Source organism: Phyllobates terribilis, unplaced genomic scaffold (genome assembly GCF_046119375.1).
Source record: "Phyllobates terribilis strain yellow unplaced genomic scaffold, ASM4611937v1 Scaffold_9__5_contigs__length_417890890, whole genome shotgun sequence".
NCBI classification, from domain to species: domain Eukaryota; kingdom Metazoa; phylum Chordata; class Amphibia; order Anura; family Dendrobatidae; genus Phyllobates; species Phyllobates terribilis.
In genome coordinates this window covers 209,883,284-209,905,963 of record NW_027362769.1, presented here as the reverse complement: position 1 = coordinate 209,905,963, position 22,680 = coordinate 209,883,284, and the positions used below count along the sequence as shown (strand labels likewise).

The following is a 22,680-nucleotide window of genomic DNA, read 5'->3' as shown; positions in this document are numbered from 1 at the left end:
GTGACACACTCAAACAGTTTTTTTTTTATATACAAATGGCCCAAAAGTGGATAATACAGAGGTTTGAACTGTGGAACTGCAAAACCACACTTCTGTTTCTCGGGCCTACACCAGACTATTTTCAACAGTTATATTTGTGTCTGAACAATCAGGAGACACTATTTATTTTTAACGGCAAAAAATGCCAAGAGCAGGATAATAGAGATTTTTTACAGTGAAACAGCAAAACCACAGTTATAATTTACTGGTGTATACCAGACTATTTTCAACAGATGTATTTGTGTCTGAACAATCAGGAGACACTATTTATTTTTTACGGCAAAAAATGCCAAGAGCAGGATAATAGAGATTTTTTACAGTGAAACAGCAAAACCAGTTATAATTTACTGGTGTATACCAGACTTTTTTAAATATATATATTTGCGGCTGAACAGTGAGCGACACACTCAAACTGTTTTTTTTTTTAGATACAAAAGGCACAAAAGTGGATAATACAGAGGTTTGAACCGTGGAACTGCAAAACCACACTTCTGTTTCTGTGGCCTATACCAGACTCTTTTCAACAGATATATTTGTGTCTGAAAAATCAGAGACACACTTTTTTTTTTTGGGGGGGGGGGGGGGGGCGACACCAATAGGTTAATAAGATGGGTATTTGTACAGTGTGAAGGAGGGAAAAAAAAAGGATTTAGATGGAAAAAAAGGATTTTTCCTGGCCCCCGAGACCTGGAGCTAAGTCCAGCAATTTCAGAAACAGGAGCACACAGGACTGTAATGCAACGTTTGCTGGTATAACCCCACTGCGTCTCCTATACAGCCTGCCTGTCTGCCTGATATCTGGGATGGATATTAGTCCTGAGAAGGACTGTTTGTTTGATCTGGCAGCCTTTACAGACCCTACACTAACTATTTCGCAGGATAAATCTCTCCCTAGCTTAGCAGCACTGTCCCTACACTGTCTAATCCGGAGCGACTGTGTCCAAGATGGCGGCGCCCGGTTTTAAATACTCGAGGTGATGCTGTGTGGCCAGCCAATCACTGTAATGCCCACAAACAACATGGCTGCGGCATTACGGTGACTGGCTGGCAATCCTTGCATGCTCATTGGCTCTGTAAAGAGCGCCAAACATGTAGGGCGGAGACCCGAGCTCCCGCCCGAGTAACCCAGAAATGCTCGGTGCTCGCCGAACATCCCGAGTAGCGTGATGCTCGGGCAAGTGCCGAGCAGTGTCGAGCATGCTCGCTCAACACTACTGCTAATCAGATTTTTTTTTTTTTTTTTTTAAATCCACCATATTGGACTTTTTTTCATTTAGGACCAATTGTTATTGTTTTTTACAAGGGGCGTGACTCACAGGATCCCCTGGGGCATGTCTAAACTGCTTCTCCATTATTACCCTGTGAGTCACACCCCTTTAGAGAAAAAAAACAAAACAGAAAAATTGCCCATCTCTGGAACCATATGGAAAATTAATAAAAAAAAAAAAAAAAAAATGGAATAAGCAAAAAGGAAAGGAGCAGTGGAAATAGAATAAGAGAAAAACTGCCCACTTCAGAGAAGGTGACAGGTCCTATTTGACACACTTCCAGTACCCACCTGTAAGGAGATGACCAGCTGCCATGTTTCCCCAAAAGACATCAGTGCTGTTGTAGTACAGAATGTGAATAATGTTTTGTTCCTGTTTGTTAATACTGCAGCCCACAGTGAAACACAATGGCCACAAGATGTCACGGTCTGGAATGTAGGTGAAAAGTGAAGTTTGCCACTAACCGTTAACTCTCACACAGTCTAAATGCCTACTATGTGTGAAGACAGCCCATAGTGGGTGGGCACTTTAGGAATCTCATGGTAGCTTCCAGAAGCAGGAAGTGAGTTGTGTCGGTCATTAGGTGTGCAGTACATCAAAAACCAACAGGCTCTATAGGGGCTGCTAGGGTAGATGTGGACCTAGTATCCCGACCAGTGGATCGCCAGAGAATCTCTCATCAAGAGTCCCCTTAGCCAGCCTGGGAACCTCGAGACAATCTTCGCAGCCTGGTGGCACATTGTCTGCGAGGCTGAAGAAGAAATCAGGACTCAGGCGGAGTGAAATGGGATCCAGATGTACTGTCAATGGTGAGGAAGATTCCCTAGGGCTAGAGAAGAAAGTAGCAGGGATGCTTCACCTAGATCGGGAACCAGGGCTAAAGTTGTATCCAGTACCTGTGGGAAAAGTGACAACCTATTGGGCCTTATCCTTTATATCTGCCTATATATACTGCTAGTTACTAAGTAAAGTTCCAGTTGTTCTGAACCTTGTGTCCTCTGAATTCATTGCTGTCCTAGTTCCAGAAGAGGAATTCCTGGAGTCAGAAGAGGCCTGCTGGCCAGAAGTAAGTGGGAAACACCACATACAAAAGCAACACATCGGAGGGAGGACACACTTTGTAGAGTGCCAAAAAGAGCATGGGCTACAGCTCACCCACGACTACCTCATTTAGGCATCTTACACACCCATCTACCTTCCTTCCACATTGCCTCTTGTATCAGTAAGCTCGAGGCTAAACAGTAACACAACCATCAATACACAGTCTTCATTTCATTCTTTATCTTCAACCTTGTTCATTTTGTGAGTTAAAACCGCTTGTTCTATCAGATCACAATTAAAATATTCCAAATTATAAAATGATACAGGAATATGCAATATTAAAATCCTGGGGCGATAACAAGCACAATCAGTATGATAATGAAATTTACTACCAGGCAACAAATGTCAGAAAAGAAGCACCAAAGCTATATAAACAACTTTGTATTACTAGTTAATAAAGTGTAGCTTTTTATGTTATGCTTATGTTTCATTCCTATATAAATCTTGCATTGCAATATCTAACATAAGAACATTGGTGCAAAATAGTGATCTGTTCCACTATACATGCAGTCTGATCTGTGGACAGCACGGTATAGAGAAGGTGAAGCCAAGAACAAGGATATAATCGGTTTGTTGAAAAAGATTCAGTACAACCTGTATTTTATTCATTGAATTCCTGATGTTTACATACATGAGTCCAGAGGACAATCCCACTAGTGATTGGTAGTTCTCAGTGACTGACCATCTTCCCTGTATGACTGTACATGCCGAGTAGGACCGCCCACTGGACTCCTGCATACAAAACACCAGGGATTTCAATAAGTAAAATACAAGTTGTACGGAAAGTTTTTGCACAAAAATGTATAAGGCTGCGTGCACACGATGCATTTTTCATGAGCTTATGCAGCGGAAACGCATCAAAAACGCATGGTAATCCGCACCCCATGGTCCCCAATGGAATTCTGCAATGTCAATGCACATGCTGCAGATTTTTCCGCAGCGGTTCTGCAGCACTCATAAAGCCGCAGCATGTTAATTAATTTTGCGGAAGCGCCATCGACTTGCATTGAGACGCATATAATGCGTGTCTGTACATTTGTACAAGCGGCTTCTATGCGTCTCTATGTGCGGATGGTACCCAGTTCTGGAGGAGAGAAGACTCTCATCCAGACCTGGGTACCATTGTACCTGTGAAAAAAAGAATAAAATAACAAAAAGTTTATACTCACCTGTCCAACGGCTTCTCTCTGCAGGCCGGCAGCGCTGAAGGACCTTCGGTGACGTCACAGTCATGTGACCACAGGCCCTTCACCGCTGTGTCTCGCGATATGCCGGCAGCCGGGAACTAGACAGGAAGGAGCGCTGCAGCACACGCCGGGGAATCGGGGGTGAGTATAGCTTTATTTTAAGCACTGTTTTACGGTCACACTATATAAATCCATGCTGTTTGCATGGATTTATATAGTGTGACCTAGTTGTCAAGCTCTTTCCAAGTGATGCTAATCGCCTGGAAAGAGCTTGTCAATCTGCATGTGGAAACGCATGTGAATCTGCATGTGAATCCGCATGTATTCTGCAGGAAAACGCATGCACAATCTGCATGCGTTTTTTCTGCCAGGGAGATGCAGAAATGCTGCAGAAATTTTCTGCTTCATTTCTGCATCGTGGGCACATAGCCTAAAGGTCTGTTCAGCTTCTCCAGCTCTATAACATCCTGCCTGGAGGTCAGATACCATGTCCAGCATGACAGGCTCCCTTTAACAAGTAGTTACACAATCAAAATCGGGTATATTTCAATTTTTGACTAAACCATAACTCAGCTTTTATAATGTCAACCAGCATGTCATTGAGTGTGCCATAGGCCAACTACTGAGCCTTTCAGACACATATGGATTCAAGCTTTGGCTTGACTCATGGTTAAAAACTTCATTTTCTGACCATCGCAATCCTAGATACCCACGTTCACACAATGCCAAGAACTTGTGATCTGTAGATAGCAGTGCAGAAGAATCCCAACAACCTCAAGGTCTATCTAAAGTAGCGCCATGGACCACCAGGCCATATATATGAAGAAATCGTTCCTCTACAGGAGCAGAGGTGGCATTTTTTATTTTATTTATTTTTAAAGCCAACCAGGTTCTTCATAGAACTATTTGTAGACAATGAGAAGTAGGCCAGGAGAACCTCAATGATCTTTATCAAATATGTTCCTTGTTTTTATACCTCACCTCTAAAATAGCCCATAGTTTGAGTCCTTCAGTGCTTCCTCCCTAATAATTAGGTCGGTTTCACACATCCGATATTCACAGTTCAAGTTTGTACCACAATGTCTGGATGGGCCTCGCATCTCCAGACCCAAGCTCAACAGCTTCATAGATAGTCTATGAAGCTTTTGAGTTTGGGTCTTGAGACGCAATGCCATTCGAGGCGTTGGGGTTCAAACTCAGACCGTGAAATTTTGACATGTTTTATAAAATGAAAAAAATAAATAAAAATAAGTTTTTCTAGTCCAGGTTATCACACTCCTATTTTGACTCACGCAGGGATCGGTGATCTCCATTCTACTGACATATCTTTTGTTTACCAGTAAATAAAATGAACACGAGATGTAGAATAAAACCACCAATATACAAATGTTAACATTTCCAACATCAATTTCATATGATTAACACAAAAGGGCAGATTAAAAAAAACTAACTAAAAACAAAACCCTCACAAGGTTTTTTGCCCATGGTATCCAATCATAGGCCAGCTTTCATCTTGCCAGAGAAGTATAAGAAATGAAAGCTGAACTCTGGTTTCTATGGGCAATTAGGCCAGATTTTCCTTTTAGTTTTGATAAATGGGGTCCTAGATGTTTTACAGCTCTTCAAACTGTATGACAATATAGATGTGATTTAAAAATATACACCAAAATGTTCCATATGGCCTAATAAAAAGAGGGAATTTTTTGATCATCTCCTGGATATTATAAATAGGAAAAAGGTCAATGTTCCAGCTAACCGCCATTCCTCAACATTGCCAATAGTTGACTCATGTCTCCTTTGGGCTCTTGTCCTCTCCTTTGATTTTCAATGCTCAGTCTGAGAAACATCTGTAATAGGGTTACTTCTTGCCCAGTTATCGGATCATGAAGGGCTGGGCATGTGGGGTTACAGTGCGGCCATTGACAGTTATCGATTAAATGGAAGGGGCATCCACGGATAGAAGTCTTTGGGCCTTTCCGGTCCTGGAGACTTTTTATCCAACACTGGAGAGCTCGTGATAAAGTGACTCCTTTCACCTGGAAGTTCAACCAGTTGCTAAGAAAAAGAAAAGAGAACATACTTAGAGAAAACTGAAGAGGTGCATAGACTTTATATTGTTCCAACTGCAGTGGAGGGGGGAAAAGTGTCATGAGGAGGGCTAAGAAAACAGTCTATAGACTTAAAAAGGTAAGCACACGAAAAGGAAATTGCAGGATACAAACTGGATAGCAGAAGTGAAGATCTATTACATACTGTTCAAACCACATATCCAAGCCCTTTCCACTTCCTGCCGACGCCAACTCAAAAATATCTCCCGGATCCGCACATTCCTCAACCATGAATCCGCAAAAACACTAGTGCACACCCTCATCATCTCCCGCCTCGACTACTGCAACCTCCTGCTCTGTGGCCTACCTTCCAACACTCTCGCACCCCTCCAATCCATCCTAAACTCTGCAGCCCGACTAATCCACCTGTCCCCCCGCTATTCCCCGGCCTCTCCTCTCTGCCAATCTCTTCACTGACTCCCCATTGCTCAGAGACTCCAGTTCAAAACCCTAACTATGACATACAAAGCCATTCACAACCTATCTCCTCCATATATCTCTGACCTAGTCTCCCGTTACATACCCGCACGCAACCTCCAATCCTCACAAGATCTCCTTCTCTACTCCCCTCTTATCTCTTCCTCCCACAATCGCATACAAGATTTCTCCCGTGCTTCCCCTCTACTCTGGAACTCTCTACCCCAACATATCAGACTCTCGCCTACCGTGGAAACCTTCAAAAGGAGCCTGAAGACCCACCTCTTCCGACAAGCCTACAACCTGCAGTAACCACCGTTGCACGACCAGCTTTACCCTCACCTACTGTATCCGCACCCATCCCTTGTAGATTGTCGGCCCTCGCTCCTCCTGTACCAGTCGCTGTCACATTGTGTTCAAGATTATTGTAATTGTTCTTGTATGAATACCCCTTTTTCACATGTAAAGTGCCATGGAATAAATGGCGCTATAATTAATAATAATAATACTGAAAAACATCAGCATCCTGGATACACACAGACCTCACATCCAGCCTATATTACTGGGAGAGACACACAAGAGAAAGATCGATCCTCGGATCAATTTTCAAACTTCATTTAGTCATTTATTACCTCCTGATATGAAACTTTCTGAATGAAAGTTAGTGCAATTTCATTAGCTTAAGGTAGGTAGCCATTAACGAACAGTACAATCTTTTTTTTTTTTTCTCATGGAAATTGACAACAACTTACTCCTCTCTCCCTATGAAAAAACACATTCACACTTGTCTGAACCCAGTATGTATGTGTTTTTAGGGAGGGGGTGGCATAATGGTTGGGACGGAAAAAAGAAATAAAAATCTGTTGGCTAAATGAGCATTTGGCCAACAACTTTTAGAAGGTGTTTGAGCACGTTTACTCCTGGTTAAAAGAGATTGGCCTGCTAGGATGACCCCTAACAATAAGCTCTCAGAATCCTATTCGGGACTAGAAAGAGGAGAGCGACTTCCATTCTGGGGGATAACACATAATTTTTCCCTTTTATTTCACATGATATCATATTTTTCTTGCAGTAGAAATGTGTAGCTGCTGGCAACTTCCCATAGACTGCTGACCACCAGGGGTTTCTCCCTCTCGTAAAACACCTCTTTATAGTAATGCATAAGCATGGCTAAAAGTCTAGGAAATCCAAATATATAACACGGAGTCATGTTAACTAGCCACCAAAGTTAGCAGGACAGAGTCAGATCAGATTTTCCAGTCTCCTTCACTAACACAAAGCAGATATCTTGACTATGGTGAAAAATTGGAGTCTCTTCAAAAAAAAAAAAAGCAACTGTACAAGTAGTACAGGAATTGGACTGCCGAGGACTGGGAAACAGTTCTTTCCTCTGTAAAGCCTACTTCAGACTGTTTGGAACATCTGGAAGAATGATTGTCTGGAGAAGACAAGGTGAGTGCCATCATGAGCTCTTTGTCATGCCAACAGTAGAGCACCCTGAGACCATTCATGTGTGAGGGCTTTTCATCCATGGAGTGGGCTCACTCAATTTTACCCAAGAACACTGCCATGTATAAAAAAAAAAGAAAAAAAAAAGTGATCTAAACTTCTCCCAATGATCCAGGAGTAATTTGGTGATGAACATGCTTTTTATAGCATGATGGAGCACCAAATTACCAGGCAAAGTGATAACTAAGTGGCTCGGTGAAAAAAAAACATTGAAACTCTGGATTCATGGCCAGGAAACTCCCCAGATCTCAACCCCATTGAGGACCTGTGGTCAATCCTCAAAAATCAGATGGAGAAACAAAAAACACAGAAATTGTGATAACCCATTTTTGCCTAATCAGTGTTTGGAGTTGGCCATCAGTCAGGATTTGGCCCAGAAGCCGATATCCAGCATGTGCCAGGGTGATGGATGGGCAGAAGTTTTGAAAAATAAGAATCAACACTGAAAAAAATTGTAGTCTTTGAATAAACTTGATGCACTTGTCAATAAAAGTGTAAAAACTGAAGATTTAAAAACACTAAACTTTGTGAAAACACAAATTCGTGCCAGTCTCAAAACTTTTGCCCACAACCGTAGATAAAACAAAAAAATCTCATAGTAAAAACTTTTTTCTAAACAAGACAACACAGACAGATTAGACATTATAGAAAACGTATAGAATATTTGGAAAGTTTCATTTCTTCTTACCTTGTTGTGATAAGTGTGTGGGAGAAACAGGCCGGAGCAAACACTGCCCTGTAATATAGGAGATAAAGAGAGTGTATGAATGGTGTACTCCCCATCATTATGCAATACAAAGAAATAAAAATTCATTATTCAAATTAATAAAGTTAAATGCACTTTTTTTATTTTTTATTTTTTTTAAACATTTTCTCTAATTTATAAACCAATGGTGGGATAATTCTCCTAACTTCACATTCCTATAATCTTTCGGGGCAAAATGTGTGTGTGAGATACAAAATACACTTTATGATACCGCAGATCAGCTCGATTTATTCACCCGCTTATAACCAGAATGTTTTGGTCCTAATTGACTGGTGACATTATAGTGATTTTGTGAATGTGGTGGTTAAACAACCCTAATTATTTTTCTTTTGTTAGTGAATGTATAGTTCTTATATAAATTTGTAACATTTAAGAAATAAAGTATCAGAATGGTTTTCCTATTTTATTTCAGTCATTTTGCTACACAGAATGTATAGGGATGGAGGCTAGGGTGACAGGTTTTTATTTGCTGGCGGGAGGTGCTGGCATATTTGTAGCTTAGTTTTTATTTAAATATCTAATATTATATCCCCCACATGGTCATAAAAGACTGTAGAAAAAAATGAATAATTAAGAAATTAAAGCTTTCAACTTTTCATAGGAGCCCTGATTACAGAGGAAAACGGGGCCCCCATTAGGACATTACTGGCTGATCTGCCAAGATCCATCAGCTCCACCATGCAGCATAGTCATTTTCTCTGTTAAAAGGAATCTGTCAGCAGGTTTTTGCTACCTCATCTGAGAGCAGCCTGATGTAGGTAAAGAGACCCTGAATCAAACAATGCATCACTTAGTTTACTGGGTGCAGCTGTTCTAATACAATCAGAGCTTTTAGATTTAGCAGTGCAGCAGAGCTGAGAAAGCTAACCCCGCCCACACCAGAGCCAACCCTGCCTACACCAGGCTCTCTTTGTACAAAGTCCATAGACAGTGAGCTGTTTATCACAGGAGGGGGCGTTGCCAGACTAATGTAGTAAAGCAACATTAATCTCTTAGTGATAAATCCTTCACAGGTAGTAAACCGCACGCATTTTGACAAGTGACATCCCTGAATTTTGTGTTTCCGCCTCCATCTCCAGCGGTCTTCAGATTACACAGCCAAAACCTGCTGACACATTCCCTTTAAATACATAGAAACAGTTCTGTGCTCTCTCAGCTTACATAGGTCTTCTCCTCGGGTCCCTAACCCCTTTAAACTTGTACCATACATTTACATTGTATAGTGAAAATGTCCCACAGATCAAAAGGACAGTCACGTATGAGGAAAGGCCGATATTAAGTTATACTGTATGAGACTGAATAGCAATTCTGCACATAACCCACTGACAAGCTTGGTACTGCTTCAAGTAAGGAGCCACTTTTTTTTCTAATCTCATAGAAAGAAGTTAAAAGAAAATGTCCAACTTAACCTTACAATTTTTAGCTCAAAAATCTGCACCAATATATTTAATATACATTCTTATAGTGGTTGATTGCAGTTTTTCTGATGGATACCTCCTAACCAGATACATAGCCTCGAAGTTACATTACAAAAACCTGGCTGTCTGCCACTTACAGCTGCAGAAATGCAGACATATAGTGCCCCCTAGTGGCAACTTTACGTTTTATACAGAGGGATGGGTGGATTGCGTTTAGTATTTTGGGTCTTTTCCCCTCTTAACATGTTATAGATCTCCCAGAATAGACCGGTGACATGTGTCACTATGGATAAATGCCAAGGAAGCCTCTTCCAGTTCTTTGGTCTGGAAACAGGTTTATCTCTTACGGGACTTCACGCAGGGATTTCTTAAGCTCTCTTCCAACGCCCTGTATGTTGTTCCACTGATTAGCTGTCATGAACTGGAAGTCCGTCTGGATATTTTCTATTCTTAGCTGTTCAACATCATAGAGCCATTGAACCACAAAGATAGGGGCTGAAAAACAAACAACGATAAGAACAAGGAAACAGATAAAAAAACAACTTTATAGGGATGAATAAAAACATATTGATTATGTTCTTTACTGTTCCTTTTTCAAAGACTTTTTACACTATATGGTGAAAAGTCCAGACCCTTGCCATGCAGTCACCAAAGCAAATCAGCTAGTGTTGAGGGCAAGTGCTCAATACTAGAGTTTGCATTGGGTGGTCGGGTATACACAGAGTATGGCGGAGCCCAAGAGACATGTTAGAGTCCCAGCCCCGCATGTTTCACAGCTGTTAGACATCCAAAATACATGCAGGGATTGCCCATGTATGGCAGGCAATCCCAGCTTGTTTTTTGGTTTAATAGGGAGAACACAAAAAGTTACAAAGAGGGGTCAGTGAGTGCTGAGGAGAAGGTTGCAGAAAAGTCACCAACGCTCTTCTGATTCCATAACTGCACAGTCCAAACCTCCTCTGGCATTAACATCAGTACATAAACTGCAACAAGAGCTTCATGACATGGGTTTCTATGGCTGAACCGCTGCTTACAAGCCTTACATCACCAATGCCAAGTGTCTGATGTTTCTCCATCTGACCTCTGACAAGCCTGGGTTGGGCGAATCCCAGGAGATAGTCACCTGCCTGACCACATTGTGCCAACTGTAAAGGTTTCTGGAGGAAGGAAAATGCTATGCAATTAATTTTTCAGATTGCAGATTGGCCCCAGTTGACTTTGTGCAAAAGGCCTTGTATGGTAAAACATCAAAATTTCCCTTAACTCTATCTACTGTAGCTTTCAACTTTGTGTGAACAGTTTGGGCAAAGAACTAGTTTGGTTCTTGCAGAACTGTGCCAAATGCACAACGCAAGGTCCAGGAAAAACATGGTTGGATCGGTTTAAACATAACTGAACCAACATGGAGCCCTGAAGTCAACGAACACCTTCCTTATTAACTAGAATGGAGATTGTGAGCCATCTAACATCAGTGTCTGACCTCCCAAATGCACTTCTGGAAAAAGTGACTTCATATAGTCCGGGTACACACAGGTTAAAAGCATCCCCTATATGCCTTCTCCACAATTGGTACCCCCTGTAGACTATATGATGATAATTCTCTCAGTGCTGCCCAGAAGTTATTGAAAATGAAATTGGAGAAAGGATGGAAATGCTCCAAATACAATACCCAACACCATTAAATTCACCCAAAACATACAGATGGTCATATATACACCATTAAATCTGAAGCAGACAAAGTTTAGTAGTTACATTTAATATCGAGATATTGCCTTTTTTATACATGGAGTTTCTCAGGAGAAAGGACAATATTTAGGTCCCAGTTATCACTTTATAGCCCATTTTAAGACAACCGGTGTCCTCTTCAGACTTATGACTGCCATAAGCAGTGTTCAAACAGCCCTGCATGTCTATCAGAATCCTACAAACTTGTCAAAATAGTAGTTCTGATAAACCCTTTGACTTGGTGACATTTAGTGGGTGTACTGCCTAACCCTCATTATGGGATTATCTCCCTTGTGCTAATCGGAGCCTACTGTATGCTCCTAATGAGAATATTCCATGACGCTTACTTCTCATTGAGGTGTATGACTTTGGGCCATAGAAGCACTGCCACTCATCTTCCTTTTTATATTGCTGCCTGCATCTCTCTGGGAGCGCTCCATTCCATAGTCTGCAAAGACAACGTATAGGAAATGTATTCTACAAATTCATTATATATGTGTACAACACAGGTACAGGTGTAGACAGAAAAGGGCCTCTGGCGCCAAAAGTATAGGAGGTGGTCCAACACTTAATGTCCTATCACAAGAATGGGGGTCCCAAAGTCCCTTGCTCAAATGTAGCATTATGACCACTCTCCATTCACTTCTCTGAGACAGTCAATTCAGTTTTTTCTCTCCAAACGAGCGGTGAATGGAAAGGTGGTCATGCATGCCACCACTACGCCAACACCTTGTATACGCTCAAAAGCTGGAGGTCCCATCAGTCACACCCCAATGATCATTTCAAACTAAATGAGGATAGTTTATAAAAGGTTTTTAGTGAGAAAACCACTTTGCAGTGGTGGACCTGGTAGTATATGTGGTCACTCATGCTCATGGATGATGTCAGACATTATTAGTGGGTTGTTGATTTTCTTTGTCACTTACTTCAAGCCTTTTTTTATGGCGTCAGTCAGCGCACAAGAGGCTCCATCCATACAATCAGATTTTCCATGTTTACTTTCAAGGAACCATCCAGAATCCACAAGGCCTCGGACCTGTACAGTATCAGCGGTCAACTCTTCTACTAAGGAAGCCACCCTGTCTATGTTGATCAAGACTCCAGTACCTCCAGCGCTAGAACACATGAAGGAAGATATAACATGACAAGTCCAGAAACCTTTTACCTTAATTGCAATTACATAAGATCATGCGTTACAGGGTGCAGGCACTCAACCATACAGTAGCCTTGTTTTATGGTCCACGTTAAGGTTTCAATTCCCAGCCGAGCTTGAAACATCAGCTTCATAGGCATACCGGTATATATCAGGCTGTTCGTTAGGGTCAAAAGACCCGCAGTTGGCCTGGAAATCATAGCCATAAAACACAGCACTCTGCTGCAATATTTAAGGACTCTGCTGCAGTATTTAAGGACTCTGCTGCAGTATTTAAGGACTCTGCTGCAGTATTTAAGGACTCTGCTGCAGTATTTAAGGACTCTGCTGCAGTATTTAAGGACTACCGCTATATGGTCATGTGAGCACACTCTTAGACCTTATTCAGATGTCCATGTTCCACATGCTCTAGCATTTCCCCCACAGTTTACTGGCATGGAGACCTCTCTGAACATGAGAACATTCGTTTTTAGTGCACAATCAAAAAATGGACGATCTTAATCGAAGTCATGGATCAAAACTTACCCATTACAATCAATTGGTCTGTGAACAAAAAAAACAAAACAAAGGATTGGAAGACAAGGGTTTGTGCACACGTTTCGTTTGTCGTGGTTTTTTTCTGTGTAGTTGTGTCAAAACCTGAAGGATTTCCTAGTACTAATGAGTTCATCCTTCCAACACATCAGTGTATGCAGCAGATTTTTCAGCAAGTACTGAACATGTGCACATACTCTAAGGGGTTTTGAAACCAGACTAGTTGAGGGGCCATATTGCCAATCAGAGCCAGGTGGTGTATCTGACGGGCCAATGCAACAGCTATACAAAGCCCTCTACCCATTATGTGCCATTAGGAATACTGCTAGTCTTGTCACGTAGCAGAGGCGCAGTCTGATGTCAGTATAAATCGGAGCGAGATCGGAACAGTGCACGGACTGGCCGGTGGCTGTCCCGACCCAAGTGTGACAGCTGCATAGAAATACATGAAGCTGTCACACTTGGGTCGTGAGAGCCTCTGGCCAGTCCAAGCACTGCGTTCCGGATCTCACTTCACCCTTCTAGTGATACCATTGTTCTCTTCTGCAACTAAAAGATCTTTATTGTTCGCCCCCATTGGACTTTTCGGGTAAAAAAAAAACGCTGTGGATTTTGTTGTGGAAAAGCGAATCCGCGGCACATTTTGTGCTTTGCATTTCAAGGGTTGACATCTGATCAAAGTACAATTACTGAAATACGCTGCCAATTTCCCACACGCAAATTAAAGTTTACTGTTTTTTTTACCCCATGGGAACTAGTACCATTACTTGAGGGAACTGCAATCTACTTAGTTCCCCCATGTTCTTTGAAGCTCTTCGAAGTAGATTCATGCAGAGCGGTGGAAGGTTTGTCCTTTTATGACCATAACACAGCTACCTGGTATAATCAAAACCATCTAACTTGCATGCATCCGTCCGCTTCTCTCTTGTAACTCAAGGAGATGTATGCATTGAAGGCACACAATACCTGGATGCCATGGCTGACCTGATAAAGTCATCACTTGTTGTTTTCTTCTTAATGGATATCTAGCGGTGTAGGCGGTAAACATAAAACCTGCTATCAGGCTGCACATTTTTTCCTTTTTACATTTAATAAAAGAAAGTTCAACTGAAGACACAAGACTCCTGGAGGGTCTTTTCACGATGTCTGCAGTGCACGCTTATGGCATTGGCTATAGCCCGTTAGGTCCAAGGCCCCCCCATTTATCAGACAAAGGCAAAGAGAACTTTTGTCTTCGGTTCTGTGGGTATACATCAATGTTTCCATTATTTTATTGCTATTCCCAGGATGGTTTTTACTTTTCTTTTTTTTACAACCGAGTTCTATTGTAAAAATGGAATCCATTGAAGGGTGAGCGGGGGTTACTCATGTTTGTTCTACTGCAGCGCCCTGCTCCTCTGCCTTTTGGTTTCCTTTATGCTTGAGGAAGGTGGACTTCTGAAGATTGACAGTTTGGGTAAATGGCATGGCTGAACAACCGACCCGAAAAGTACACTCTAGCAGAGGCAGTTTTGACAGCACGACATTGGAGAAGCGCAAGGGCACCGAGGCTGGTCAGGTCCACCCGGTCTCAGAGCATCGCACGCTAGCTATATAGCAAATAGCGTGCAAGTGCGCACTCCTTGCCCTAGGAAGCCTGCAAGTGCTGAGATGGCTGGTGACTTTACCAAAAAAGCTGTACACAATAGAATAAGAATGGAGTGATTTTAAGAAGGGGTTGCCCCTTTTAGAAAATCCTGGTGCTCTGGGACAATTTGTTGCAAAAAACAAATCGGACTTTACTCGCCATCCCCAGAGCTGTTCCCGTTGTCTGGTATTGGCTGTAGTCATCATGTCGACAGCGCAGCAGCCAATCAGTGAGCTCAGGGGCACTCAGGAGGGCCATCTCTCTACTTGGGCAGAGCCACTGAGCTCACCGATTGGCTAATGTGCAGTGATGTATGTCATAGAAAATATTAAGAAAATCTCTCTCTCCACCTGAAGCCCCCCCCCCCCACTCACTTAACCATCTGTCAGAGTAAAAGAAGCTCAATAGTCCATTCAAATTAACATAGGAATGCATTTCCTAGTGGCACAGGCTTGCGATATACACGTACATGATAAGGATACAATTCCTGGCTTCAAAAGAATGCTCTCACCCCCAGGGCATCCCCTTTTTTTGCGCAACAAAAATCTACAGTCTTGCCGGCACCGATACGAAATATGGAATATCGGAATTTCTATACTTCCAATAATAATGGCACACGTTTTTAGTGGCAAGGTCAGCTAAGGAACAATACGCATAATTTTCCAAATCTGTAATGCAAAAGTACAAAATAACAGCAGCTATGCCCTGTGTGGTCTCTAAAGAAAGAAATTCGTAATGGAAAATATGGTATCACTCACGCGCATCTGTACTCAACCAACAAGTTGTTGCGAAAGTTAGATATTTTAATAAAAACATGAAGAGTGGAGCCCCGCCCACGTGATGTCATCACAGGGAGTGTGTGGGCAGGTCCCCCCTTCAGCATGAAAGACCCACCTGAAGATGGGTCCATACCCATTGCAGAGAGGTATATATTCTACAAGCAAGGGATCCCTATCGATAACAGTCAAATTGGAGTGCCTTCCCTCCAGCTAAACTGCAAACAGCAATCTGTATAGTAAGTCTTTTATTAATCCTTTTCATTTTCTGTACCGTAATGTCTCCTTTCTAAAACCTTTTGTATATTTTTCATAAAAACTGCTTCCATTTTGGATTAAATATAAAATTTAATAGTCCTGTTTCTTTTCTCCGGTAATCATTGCTCCCCCGAAGCCATATATTCTACCAGAAAGCAGGTGTCCGATCAGCCCTGTATTATATTTTAAAATTGATCGGTGGTGGCAGCAAATAATATTAAGTGGGTTATCGTGAGGCTATTAGTGATCGTACGAGGGGATATACATATATGCCATGCGTTGGCAGGTGGTGTGTATGCCGTAGGCTCACTGCTAGCTTGCTGATAATTACTTAGAGAGAACAGCCTGCAGCCTCCTATATTCGTCAGCCAATTGTGCAATTGTCTGGATGCTAGGGGGCAGAGAGCTGTTTGCTCAAGAGATCACAGTGGGTGGTCTCTGAGTAATTGGGATCCTGTGAATCCCTGACTATGTAGCTGCAAATAGTCTTTTCAGAGAGGAAGAGAACTAGAACTCTAGTGCCACCTATAGGAAGTAGTGATCCTAAAAGTCAATGTCGACCCTTTAACGAGCCTTGTCACATGACTTAGGAATGGATAAAAGCCAAATTCAGAATCTCAATTTGTAGATACTGTTTCCAGGTACTGCCCCTCGTCAGTGCAAAGTGTGAGAACTGGTTTGGCTGGGTGAGAGGCGGTAGCCGTGGTCTCTGACGCAAGCTTCGTAACCTCACGCGTTTCAGGCTGTAGGTCAGGAGACTAGCTACTGGTCTGGACATCATCCTTAATACTTACACCATGAACCTGTCTCAGTGTCGGCCTGATCTAAGGACAAAACCGCTTAATGCCTAGGGCCAGTTTAGCGGTCATTCTGCAATTCTTGTCTAGTTACCAAAGCAGATGCACTTGTGATGAAATACATTCAGATAATTGTAATGCAATTTTTTGCAATAAATGAGATGTTATTCGAAAAATTTTTCGATTTGAGAGTCCTCAGTGGTTGATACCTTCTTTTCAGTTAGTCATTAAAAGGCATCGCCCACTAAGGACTCTCAAATCTAAATATTTTTCTATCTACTGGCTAACACGGTACAAAAATATATATTTTCCATGTCATTTGAAGACAGGTTGTATACTGCCACCTAGTGCAGAAGGTTAGCAGTTTCATGTGTCAAGTTTTCACTGTAACAAAGCTGCATGCTGAGAAATCGACAAATTTGGACAATGCAAAGACATGGTCCCGCATATTGCAGATGTAACACGGGTACTTTAGATGCAGTGACACAAACAGAGCAGCCAATATGGGGTTAATAAACAGGGGAAGTTTATGATAACAGGGTCAACCTCCATGCAGGGAGTAACAGGGGAAAATATGGGGAAAAAACAAGGGAAGTAGCAGGTAAAAGTCTATTACTAACAGTTCACAGTTTAACTAGATGTAGCAGAGTAGAACCGGTTATAATCGACAGTTTTTTCACTTAGCTGACTCTTGCTCCTCACAAGGCAGTTGTCAGCTGATGCCGGTGTTGATTTTTTCTGCCGTCCCCGCCCAAACAATGCTCCGTATTCTGGTGGCAGCGGGCGGTCTCCGGTTTTACCCGCTGAGTCCCTAGTCCATAACACGGCACCTCACGTGATCGGGTCCACGGACCCTGCGTCTCTTCTCCCTCTAGTCGGCTTGACTCCTCCAGTCCACTGCACTCGGATCTTGCTCCAAGTATTGCAGCCAGGAGCCTGGACCCTCTCACACTGCTCTGCTGAGTAGGACCCAGCTCCGCTTTCTCACGCAAACGTCCTAGTCTCTTCTCTGTCTAGCCACACCACCAGTTCCCCGGTCACCTGACCTCCCCGCTCTCACTCTGGAAACGCACCCAGCTTCCCAGTCACCTGACTCCTGTGCTCGCAGTTTGTCTTCCCCCTGCAACCAGAGGCACGGCCCCGGCAGTTCCGGATTCCTTGCTCTGAAAGTACTTACACCCCGGTCTTCCCCCTTCCCCCATATTGCAGACATGGTCCCCCATATTGCAGACATGGTCCCCCATCCAGGTCCCCCATATTGCAGACATGGTCCCCCATATAGCAGACATGGTCCCCCATCCACGTCCCTCATATTGCAGACATGGTCCCCCCCATCCACGTCCCCCATATTGCAGACATGGTCCCCCATCCACGTCCCCCATATTGCAGACATGGTCCCCCATCCACGTCCCCCATATTGCAGACATGATCCTCATCTTGCGCACAGGGTCCCCCCCATACTGAGCACAGGTCCCTTGTGCTGTATTTCACATGACAGAAAAAAAAAAAAAAAAAAAACAAACACACACACACACACACACACACACACACACACACACACACACACACACACACACACACACACACTATTTTACGCAGCGTTTTTACTGCCAAGAGGTGCAAAAATGGTGCATACATTTCTGTACCAAATATTTAACGTGTGCACGTACCCCCATGTTCTCATATGAAAAAAAAAAATAAGACCAGTGAACAGCCTTAGACTACAATGTGTTCTATCCATGAAAAACACAGACCAGGTACACGATTCATGGACGTCTGAATGAAGCCTAGATTCAGATAATTTGTTCCAGATTACACATATATAGATGATCATACACAGAAAGATGGATATCTATGGACCATGATCATCAGATACAGCCACACTATAAATATGGATAGGACAATACAAAAGACGTAGTTACTTACCGGTAACGGGATTTCTCAGAGTCCACGACGGCACCACGGAGAGAGGGGATCCGCCCTTCAAGGACAGGAAACCTACAGATAAAAAGGGCTGCACCTCTCTTCTGCATCAGTTGTTTACAGAGCATGAGAGGACCACCAGATTAGGAACACAAAATGTAACATTTTTAAGAAACTTATCAGAAACACCACGTGAGACTACATATGGGCAACTAATAAGTGTGTGCACCCACACGTGAAGGGAGGGAATGTACGGGTGCCATCATGGACTCTGAGAAATCCCGTTACCGGTAAGTAACTAAGTCTTTCTCCTTCCCCCCCCATGACGGCACCACGGAGAGAATTACAGAGAGGTGAATCATTAGGGAACCACAGCTTCCAGAACCCTTCTCCCGAAAGTAAGGTCTGAAGAAGAGGTTAAGTCTAGCTGGTAGTGATTGAAGAAAGTAGAGGGGAGGGGGAGGGGGGAGACCAGGTTGCCACTCTACATATCTGCTCTATTGTGGCACCGGCCTTTTCCACCCAGGAGGCTGCCCCCGCTCTTGTTAAGCGGGCCTTCAGTTTCTCCGGGGCGGCTTCCCCACGTGAGTAGTACGCCAGTGTGATGGCTTCCCTTAGCCATCTGGCCAGCGTGCCCTTAGAAGCTTATTTCCCCTTACGAGAGCCCTGAAAGCAAACAGAGAGAACTATCCTCCCTACACTCGTGTCGCCTCTAGGTAACGGATTAGGCACCTTCTGACATCTAGCGTATGCAAGTCTCGCTCTTTCTTGTTCCTAGGATTGGGGCAGAAAGAAGGTAGGCCGATTTCCTGAGACCTGTGGAATCTTGATGCCACTTTTGGTAGGTAGGCAGGGTCAGTTCTCAGAGTAACCCTATCCTCCAAGATTTGTGTGAAGGGAGGGCTTGCAGATACAGCCTGAATATCACTGACCCTACCTGCAGATGTGAGCTACTAAAAGCTCTGTCTTGAGGGATAGGATTTTTAGGGACGCTCCTGACAGAGGTTCAAAAGGGGCCTTTGTTAAAGCTGAAAAGACCAAGTTTAAATCCCAAGGGGCAGTATTTCTAGAGGGGATGGGTCGGGATCTGGATGATTCCTTAATGAACCTAGATACCCATCTATCCCTGGCCAGATCAAAGTTGTATAGGGCTCCCAGCGCCCCAACTTGGACTTTCAAGGTACTTGTGGCCAGGCCCTGTTCCAAACCCCTCTGTAAGAATTCTAGGATAGCTGTTATTGGAACTGTGGCACCCCTGAGGGTTCAGTCGCCACAGAGGTACTGCACCTCACCCAGAGGTGTGTATCCCCTTCTCTCAGGTAAGGAGGGAGTGCTGCCCGGAACCCCAACAACACTTGCATCCAACACTACACTACTCCAGGCTGGCTGGAAGAGCAAGATACAATGTGTTTCCTGCTGAGCTCTGTCCCTGGCTGGAGTGGGGGGGGAACCCAGAGGTAGGGGGAACCAGTAGTGGGTGTGGGTGGAGGAAGCAGTTTAGGGGAGCACCATAGAAGTAGGTATATAAAGGGAAGCCATCTTAGGGTAGCAGGTCAGAACAGTTGAGAAGTGGGAGAAGTCACTCAGGGAGCAGACTCTCTTTAGGAGCTCTGCTCCACAAGCAGGGCCCAGTCCTAGAGGCCCAGGTGGGGAGCAGAGGAGTAGGCTCCGATCTAAAGAAGGGATCCTAGGGGGTACGGCGAGTGCAAGACGGCACCCGTACGCCCCGAATCTGTCAGGAGACAGAAGGATCGTAGGCCGCAAGAAGGGGACTGGCCCCTGGTCCAGCCGTGTTACTTTAAGTCTCGACTGGGAAAACCAGAGGCTTCTGGCTTATATAGTCAGTTGCCGAAGCCTCATTCTAATCCCCATGAGGGTCAAGCAGGTCCGGGAACTTCAACAAGACAGGAGGGACTTCAGAGCACCCGAGCGGGATTGAGAGTGGGAAGCGCAGGGCAGGAGGGAGAAAGACCCAGCGTGAAGACGGTCTAGCTAGGAACACAAGAAAGTGGGGTTCTGTCAGGTGCTCCTAATCTGCCTGAGGAAGTGCTGAACCCCTGCCTGGTGAACGCAGCGCGACGTAGGAGGCTGGCACCCATACAGTGCACCAGTGAACTGTCATAAGAACGGTGAGTAAAAACTCGGATGACTGCACTGTACTGCCTCCGTCCATTCTTTCATCTGCTCCCTCTTGCCTCCTGGCACTACAACGCCCAGCGAGACTTACACTACCTACACTGCCCTGGAGCTAGCCCTACCTGTGGAGAGCCACACCATCCCTGCTGCCTTAACACCCACTCTAGAGGACTGCTCCGCAGCGGCGGCTCCCTTTGGCCGCATTCCACAGGTGGCGTCACGAACACTTTACAAATCCCCTATAAATAACCCCCCTTTGGGTGACCGCCCTGGGCCATGGACCGGGTCAGCCACCGTGATATCCCCCAGCAACCAGAGGCCCGGCTGCCGAGTACCCCACGGCCCTGGGGGCGTGTCAGAACCTCCCCTCCAAGCCTGGAACCGGAGACTGAAAGGAACGTCCTCCAAGTTTTCTCGTAAAGTTTGGTGGTCACGGGTTTCCTACTTTAAGTAGTGTGGTGATGAGATTTGGGGAAAATCCTTTGTCCCTCAGAAGAGCCCTTTCAGATTCCAGGCTGTCAAGTGCAAGTTTGTTACCCGAGGATGAAGTACCGGACCCTGCAAAATAAGGTCCGGAAGTACCCATGGGTCGGAGATTGACATCATCCTCAGCCAAGAAAACCACACCCTCTTTGGCCAGAAGGGTGCTATCAAGATTATTCTTGCTTTCTCTTTCCTGATTTTCCTCAGAACAGCCGGAATCAGGTCAGTCGGAGGAAAAGCGTAAGCTAGAGGGTGACTCCATGGGATCATAAAAGGCATCTAAAGCTATGGGGTTCCCTTTGGGGTCTACAGAGCAGTATGAGTCCGTTTTCTTGTTCTGACTGTGGGCAAACAGGTCTATGGAAGAACGTCCCCACATTTGTACAATCTGACTGAAAACTGACCGATTTAAGTCCCACTCGCCCTGTCTTAGCCGTGTCCGGCTCAGGAAGTCTGCCGTGCGATTTTCTATCCCTTTTACGTGTAGGGCTGATAGGGATTGTAAGTTTTCCTCGGCTAATTGAAAGAGGACCTCCGTCGCTTGCATCAGAGAATGGAACTGGGTACCCCCCTAGTGGTTCAGGTACGCTACTACTACTCTGTTGTCTGAGAACACCCTCATGTGGTGACCTTGAAGTGTGTGTATGAACTCCCAGAGTGCAAACTACGGCTAGAAGCTCCATGTTTGAGGAAACTGGCTTCAGGTGTTCTGTCCAGACCCCCTGAGCTACAAGATTGCTGAGGTGAGACCCCCAGCCCCCAGAGCTTGCTTCTGTGGTTGGAATACCCCAGGCTAGATTGTCTATCTTCCCCCACCACCCTACGGAAAGTGTGGTCTCTGATGATAGCATTAGCTGCCCTTCTAAATGTCCTTTTAGAGATTTTTCTACCTTTAAGATTTCCCACTGCAGGGCCCTGGTATGTATTTGGCCCATTGGACGGCCAGGAAACACGTATTCAGGGAGCCTAGAAGGGACATGGCTTTCCGTAGAGTCATAGACGGGTGGGTCCTTGCCCGCGATATTTGGTCTATGATCTTGTGAATTTTCCCTGTGGGGAGACGACACTCTTGTCATTTTGAATCCAACACGATGTCCAGATATTCCTGTATCTGGCATGGCTCTGTTTTGGATTTTTTCAGATTCAAAAGCCATCCTAAGTGTGTCAAAGAATCCATGACCTTTTCTAGTTGGGTTCTGCTGTGCAGGAAGGAACTCCCTATTACCAGAAAGTCATCCAAGTATGGAACGACTAGGATGTTCTGTTTCCTTAGATGTGCCATCACCTCCGCAATAACCTTAGTGAATACCCTTGGGGCTATGACGATTCCGAATGGGAGGGCTGTGTATTGATAGTGTTTGACCACTCCACCTATGGAAACTGCTACTCTAAGGAATTTCTGGTAATCTTTGTGTATGGGGGGGACAGGACGTGATAAATCCTGAGCGATCATGA

The 22,680-nt window shown here is 44.2% G+C and overlaps 1 protein-coding gene across 2 annotated transcripts in view; it reads right to left on the bottom strand.

Moving 5' to 3' along the window:
* Positions 1 to 675: 675 nt before the first annotated feature.
* The window catches only part of LOC141162018 (palmitoleoyl-protein carboxylesterase notum2-like), a 60,639-nt gene continuing 38,634 nt past the window's right edge, over positions 676 to 22,680 (bottom strand). The window contains exons 8-12 of one of the 2 annotated variants that reach the window (XM_073647641.1): positions 12,465 to 12,653; positions 11,886 to 11,986; positions 10,161 to 10,308; positions 8,318 to 8,365; positions 676 to 5,650 (exon numbers count right to left, since the gene is read on the bottom strand). In XM_073647641.1, coding sequence (XP_073503742.1) covers positions 5,347 to 5,650; positions 8,318 to 8,365; positions 10,161 to 10,308; positions 11,886 to 11,986; positions 12,465 to 12,653 — 790 coding nt within the window. In that variant the 3' untranslated portion in view covers positions 676 to 5,346. The remainder of the gene's footprint in view (positions 5,651 to 8,317; positions 8,366 to 10,160; positions 10,309 to 11,885; positions 11,987 to 12,464; positions 12,654 to 22,680) is intronic. The other variant, XM_073647640.1, reaches the window with a different exon arrangement.